Source organism: Anoplophora glabripennis, unplaced genomic scaffold (genome assembly GCF_000390285.2).
Source record: "Anoplophora glabripennis isolate ALB-LARVAE unplaced genomic scaffold, Agla_2.0 scaffold481, whole genome shotgun sequence".
In the NCBI taxonomy this organism is placed as follows: Eukaryota; Metazoa; Arthropoda; class Insecta; order Coleoptera; family Cerambycidae; genus Anoplophora; species Anoplophora glabripennis.
Genome location: NW_019416559.1, coordinates 236,436 through 243,609, shown reverse-complemented (window position 1 = coordinate 243,609; position 7,174 = coordinate 236,436). Strand labels below are relative to the sequence as shown.

The window sequence follows — 7,174 nt, the reverse complement described above, 5'->3', positions numbered from 1 at the left end:
AATGTGGTAGAGGAGATTTTGCTCTACAACTTTGAATATAATCACTTTCTACGTCTAAGCAGTCGTTTTATAGATATTTGCATTGAAAAATGGCATAGGATCGATTTTTCGCTGACCGCTCCAAACTACCCCCCCATTTTGAACGCCGATAGAAGGGGATAGATTAATAATCTATAGGACATTTTTTGTGCAGAATTTAGAAGAACATTTCAGTTTCTATACCTTTTTCCCGTTAGAGTGATGGTTTCGAAGAAAAACTCGGAAAACCTTAGTTAAGTTAAACCCACTTTATAAGATTTCATAATTGGCAAAGAACTTGTTTGGATTTGAATGTTAATATTTATGATACCTCTATTTCTATTTGTAAGAGTGCACAATTTCTAGGGTTGAAGGTAGATGAGTGTTTAAATTGGAAAGAACACTGCAATAATTTAATATCTAAATTGCACTCATTTTGTTATCTTTTTAGAAATTTGAAAGGTGTGTTACTTATAGAGACGATCTTAAGTTTGTACCATGCACAAGTGAGTTGTAGGCTAAGGTATAGAATCATATTCTGGGGAAGTTCTGATCAGCTAAAAATGTATTCTTGGCTCAAAAAAGCGTTTTGAGGTACATGGCGGGTGTATCCAGCGAGTATTCCTGTAGAATATATTTAGACAATATAGAATATTAACACTTTCTAGTTTATATATCTTTGAGTTGTGTATTTTTGTTTTTAATAATAAGAATACTTTTAACAAAGTGGGTGCTCTGCATACATATGACACTAGACAGAGGAATACATTTTATGTACCTCATTGTATTATAATATTTCTGTGAAGTCCCCATCTGTATTTAGGCTCAAAGTATTTAATCATTTACCTGAGGAAATACAAAAAATAGATAATTTACTTAAATTTAAGTCTAGATTAAAATGTTACTTATTGGAAAAACTTACCAGGGGGTAGTTTTTCGTGAAAAAAAGGGTGACTGCGCCTATCGTTAGGGTGGGAACTTTTCGAGTCCTTACTTCTACTCCTATAAACTATCCCTGGACAAAATATTATTTGTATATGAATTATTTATTCTAAAAAGTCTAATTAGCGTGAACTAATAACTATGGATAGACAAACGCCCAGTTTTCAAGTTTTAATTATTGAAAGTAGTTTCAAAACACATAAAAATAAATTAAAATTTACACAAGCATTTTTTTATCGTTTACAAGACAAACTGATAATTATAAACTAGAATCAGGGCAGGTAAAATTAGAGAACCTCGATCAGGACTTAATTTGATTTTTTTATACAAAAAACTCTTATCTAATTGTTGCCTAATATGAAGCAATGCAATTCAATTTTATTTTTGCTTACACGACTGACAAATTGTAAATCCTTCGTGAATAAATTTAAGCACTTAAAAAAAAAACATAAAAGATATTTTTTGTGCAAAAATTCGAAATTTTAAAGTTTTGATCTTTAAAAAATGGTAAAAAATGTGATCTATATGGATAATTTTGATATACATTTTATTGAATAATTTATTTGAAATGTTTGTGTTTTATTGGACTATAATAAATCTTGGGGAAATTGGCAGAAACATTATAAATTTTTTAAAAAGATTTTCTAGTACAGCGCAATACATTTTATTGTAAGTTTATCCGAACTTTTTGAATTACGCGCTAATAGGGATATTTAGTAATATGCGGTTGGCAGCATTGCGTTGCACATAACCCCCTCTGTAACAACATGTTCTTGGATTATTGATATCTCATTTAATTTTCGTGATATTGTTATCTGAGTGCAACGTGTTCAAGTGTTAGTGACGATTTTTGAAATTGCGATTTTCTGGAAAAACGATGCAACGTAAAATTTTGATTGAAACTTGGAAAAACTTTCGCGGAAACGATTCAACATTTGAAACAAGCTGACGGAGATTTAAAAGTGGTCGTCAGTCAATTGAAGATGAAAAGGAATGCCTTCGATTTCAACTAATGACTCCCACCTTTAGACAGAAAGTCAAAGATCTAATGCATGCAAATCGCCGATTGACGGCCAGAGATGTTGCAGAAGAGGTTAGCATCTTAATAGGGTCATGTCTAGCGTTGCTATACGTCCCGATATATCAGGACTGTTACCGTCATTGGTTACTTTGTCCCGACGTCCCGACAAGACCATTAAAAGTCCCGATCAATTGCCTAGTCCTAAATAATACCATGTGGCCTGTGTTTTCAGCAATTTGTGCGTCTAAACAACTTTTTAGAGATCAGTCTTTCTTCAGAGGATTGGAAGCTTAAAGTTCCTGTTGAAGAGAGAACGCTTTATTTTTTGAAGAATACTATGAACACTATGAAAAAAAATCTCATATATTAAAATTCTGTGAATATTCGCAGTTTTCGGCCGTAACGCCACAGTAGAGAGAATTTTTTCGTTGATGTCTGCTCAGTGAACACATGAAAGAAATCGGTTACTTACAGAAATTATGGAAGCAATTTTACAATGTCAAGTGAACTTATACCTAATATGACATGTACAGAATTTTATCGGTATGCAAAAGGACAAAATGAATAGCAAAAAAAGGTAAAATCATCTGAGAAATATTATCAACCAAGGACTTCTTCTCTTCGCAACCATAAGTTAAAACATTTTGTTATTTACACAGCATGTTATGTTGGAAATTTTTCTTATTTCCGAAAATAGCATCAGCGCTGAAACGACGCCGTTATCAGACTGTTGATGACATCAAAGCAAATTAATCACAGACTTTAAAAGCTATTTCAAATGAAGCAATCCGGGACTGCATCGCGAAACGGAAATATTGCTGGAAAAGTGTGTAAATAGGGAAGGGGAGTACTTTGAAGGACACAAGAACCTGTAATGTATAAAATTAATAACAAAGTTTAAAAAAATAAAGTTCGGTTATTTTCTGAACAGACCTCGTATGTTGCGTGATCTCTGAACAAATTAAAATTTCTAAACATCGAATAATGCACAGAAAAGTTGGCGTTTCTAAAATTAAGTATGATTTAGCATTATTTTCATGGTACTTACTTTAGTTAATAATAGCATTACAAAACAACATAGCTGTGCACTTCCTACTTGAACATTGCATTAACTTTAGTTCAATAAATTCTCAAAATGTAACATGAATAAGCGTCAGTCAATTGTCCAATTAAAAAAAAACGAGGCAACTATTTAACGTAATAGGTATACCTAAATATTGTTTTTCACACTTACAGTAATGTTTCATTTTCAGTGCAAAAGCACATATTTTTTAAATTCTCAGAAAATACTGATATAATAGTTATTTACGTAACAAGTCCGGAAAATACTGTTTTTTTTGGACGAGTTGACAAAATTCTAGGACGAGCCGTAGGCGAGTCCTGGAAGTCTGCGAGTTCAAAAAAACTGTTTTCGGACGTGTTGCGTACACTATTTTTTCGGCAACCATGTAGAATAACAAATTAATGAGACACATTTCTTTATTATATTTTTTTGTAGAACAAAATTTCGAACATTTTAATTCTTATTTGTATTAAATATTGAAATTCGAACAGAAGATAGGTACTAACAGAAACATTCTAATTCTTATTTATATTAAGATTTATAGTAAAATTTGAGCAATTGCTAATATTGAAAGGGTTTAATTTGTTTGAAATGCTTGGTATATTTAAATGCCTTTTGTAGTCAGAACAAGAAGGTAAAGTTTCCGTTTCATATTGATTGTTTTCATCTGATAATTTTTGAATGGTCTTGGCAATTTTAATTTTGTTTGTTAGTGAATTGTCTATATATCCTTCAGCGACATTGGTAGACTTCCAGCCACCGTGTCTCTTCAAATTTGTGATGTTTCCACCATTATCAGCAAATATCGTCGCTGAAGTTCGACGCATGCTATGGCCTGTGTAATTTTTAGGATTGGGTAAATTTAAAAATTCTGCAATTCTTAATCCGAGATTCCCAAAACTGTGGATACCAACGGGCTGAATCGAACATTTTCCTTTTTTGTAATTCACGAATAATCTGTTATGTGGAGTATGGGATGGCCGTAAAGATAAATATTGCCTATACAACAGCAGGTTTTCTTGCCCAATTACAACAAAATTTCTCTCAATATGTGTTTTAGAATCTGGTATTTTCACGAGCAACATATCTTCTTTGTCGTTTATTAGATCAATTGACATTTTTGTTAGTTCTTCCCGTCTACACGCACCGGCTAACCCAATAATTGTTGCTACCTGAAAATGAAGCAAATTAAGTTGATACTTTTATATCCTACAATCGTAATATTTTGTTAAAATTACCTTTAGCATTAGATATGTTTCATTATCTGCTTCTCTAATGAATTTGTTGATTTGCTCGCTGCTGAAGACTTCTGATTTCTTTGCTTTATAACCAACATTCTTCCTTTTAAGAAATGCGATTACCTTTGGGAAAGTGGCTATGTTTACATTTTTCTTCACTAAAATGGTACTTTTCAACATAGAGTACATGCTCCACAGGGTAGAGGATTTGACAGTTTCAGATTTTTGCGCCAAGTAAGCTAAAATTACATCCTCTGTAATAGTTTTGCATTTCTTCATATCCATCCATCTCGTGAACAAATCATAAACGTTTTCGTACCTGGACTTTGATTTTTCAGGCAATAATTGTGCTGTAGCAGCAGCTGCTGCATTGGAAATTTCGTAAGGCACATTTTCAAACTCACTATCGCTGTTGCTTTCCATAGTTTATTGCGACAATTGCGACCAAAAACCATGCAAACTTTCGAAAATTAAAATGTCAACTAATTTCACTTCAGATAGCTGTCAGTCGTTATTTCGTTGCTATGGTAATGTTCAACTGCATTTATCAAAATCATACCTTCCAAGATTTTCATATTCACAATGACAACAACGATGTGATTCTTCCCGGCCTAGTCCGGGAAGTGCGTAGTTCTCGGACTAGGCCGAAAAAAATGCTACTTTCTCAAAGAAAAAGCGTCCGGGAAGTAGCCACTTTCCGGACGGTTGCCGAAAAAACATGTTTTCGCTCTACATCAATTCGTCTGCTACGTAAACATACATTGTATTTCTATGGCAATGCCTTTCTGTTACTAATATTGAAAGCTGTATTAAAGTATTATCTGATCTTACTTATTTGAGGCACAGTTTTAATTTTAACTTTTTTATTTATTTACATATTTGAAATTTTGCCAATGTGAACAAAATGTAAAAAATTAAGGAGAATTGGTAACAAATTTAACATTACAGGTTTTCAGAAAACTAATACTTTCATGGATGTGTTTCTCAAAGACGCGCCTAAATAGTGACTTTCAAAATTCAAAAAAATTGCATTTATGATATACTACGTGAATACAATTATGCTGGAGAGTAGTAGTATAATTTTTTTTTATTAAATATTTATGGAAGTGTTATAGTTTTTAGGTACTTTGACCGACATTATCTAGTTTTTAAGTAACTTCTTTGAGTTCAAAAATAAATCTAAAATACTTTTAAACTAAATTTTATGTGTAAAATAAATACATACATACAATACACGTGGTGTTAAATGGGATGAGGTAAGCTCCATTTTCAATCGAAAGTATTATCTTTGGGATATGACAGTAAGGACTAATGACGTCAATTATAATTTTTCCAGAAACATACCCAAATTTTTACTCTGTTAAAAAGCTCTCCATTTTCAAATAAACTTTTTCTGTATTACTTACTACTCTACGTTTAAAAGTTATAAGCAATATCGTCTTAAAGACTCTCAAAAGAAATACCACCTAAAAATCAAATTAGCGGTGGAAGGATCAAATAGTCGTTGGAAAATAATTGAATGTTCGTTGTTTAAAGTGAATAAATGTCAGAAAATACTTGTCCTTAGTCAATACGAACGTCAAACGTATAACTTTTGTGCTTACAAAATATTTTCTCATTCAGAAAAAGTTAATATGTTGCTAATTTATGGAGTCACAAAAAAATTGAAGAAGAGCTGTAGAGTTATATCGAGAAAGGTATCCAGAGCGCCTGGTCTATTGAAAATTCCCACATTGTAAATATAGTCCAAAATCAAGGCCATTTTGAAGTAACTGTATGGTGTGGCATCATCGGTAGGCATTTAATTGGGCCTTATTTTTATGAACATACATTGAACTGCTCGAGTTATTTAAATTTCCTACAAGAAGTACTTCCTGCACTTCTGGAGAATGTGCCTTTGCAGCTAAGGAGAAACATATGGTTTCAGCACGACGGGGCTCCACCCCACAAGGCCAGGATTGTGTAGCAATATTTAGATAGCATTTTTCCAGAAAAATGGATTGGGCTTAATGGACCTATTCAGTGGCCCGGAAAGTCATCAGCTCTAACACCCCTCGTTTTTTTTACAGGAGGTTATAAAAAATAAGGTTTATAAAACCCTTCGCGAGATATTAATTATTTGAAAGAAAAAATAACAAAGGATTGTAATGAATTAAACGGCAAAATGTTAATATGTTAATAAATGCAGAGGTCCGGCGAAGATTGGATATGTGTCTTGAAATGAGAGGAGGTCATATAGATAGAGAATAGATTGTAATATGTATGTAGTATGAAAGCGTTTGCCTCATTTTTTAAGTTTAGTTATTGTTATCATCACCTTTTGTTTTAACTGTATTAAAGAATTATCGAGTTTAATCCTTTTACTTATTCTTAATCGAGAGCGGCGCCAGCCAATGGGCAGGGAGGGGGGCAATATAAGAGAGAGGATGGGAGAAATAGGTACAGGGAATAAATTTTTTTTAGAAATATTTTTAATAAAACCTTTTTAATACAAAAAAACATAAAAAATATAAATAACTAAAAAAATTAAGAAATTCAACGAAAATTAGGTAAAACATAATCGGATTTTTCGGAAATTTGTCGACCACTTTATTAAAATCTTTATGGTTGCCAAAAATAAGCTTTCTATGTATACTCATCATTGCTATGCCATTCAGATGATTTTGTACCATAGTATTTCTCAGCCAGGTTTTTATCCTTTTTTTGAATTTAAAATTCCAGAGCTAAATTTTTAATATATGGAAATGTACCTATTACTTTTTAACATAAAATTTTATATTTTTAAATTCTTTTGTCAACAAATATTTATACTAATTTATTACAAATGTTTTTTAATAAAAATAAAGTAGTATATTAATTTTAAGTAAATAAAATATTTTATTAAAAATTTCC

The 7,174-nt window shown here is 31.9% G+C and overlaps 1 protein-coding gene across 1 annotated transcript; it reads right to left on the bottom strand.

The window, feature by feature from the left end:
* Positions 1–3,533: 3,533 nt before the first annotated feature.
* Positions 3,534–4,857, bottom strand: LOC111691702. Its single transcript, XM_023454932.1, has 2 exons — positions 4,283–4,857; positions 3,534–4,216 (listed from the first exon to the last, which is right to left on the bottom strand). The coding sequence occupies exons 1-2, from the start codon at positions 4,703–4,705 to the stop codon at positions 3,560–3,562; spliced, it is 1,080 nt and encodes a 359-aa protein (XP_023310700.1). The 5' UTR covers positions 4,706–4,857; the 3' UTR covers positions 3,534–3,559.
* Positions 4,858–7,174: the final 2,317 nt, after the last annotated feature.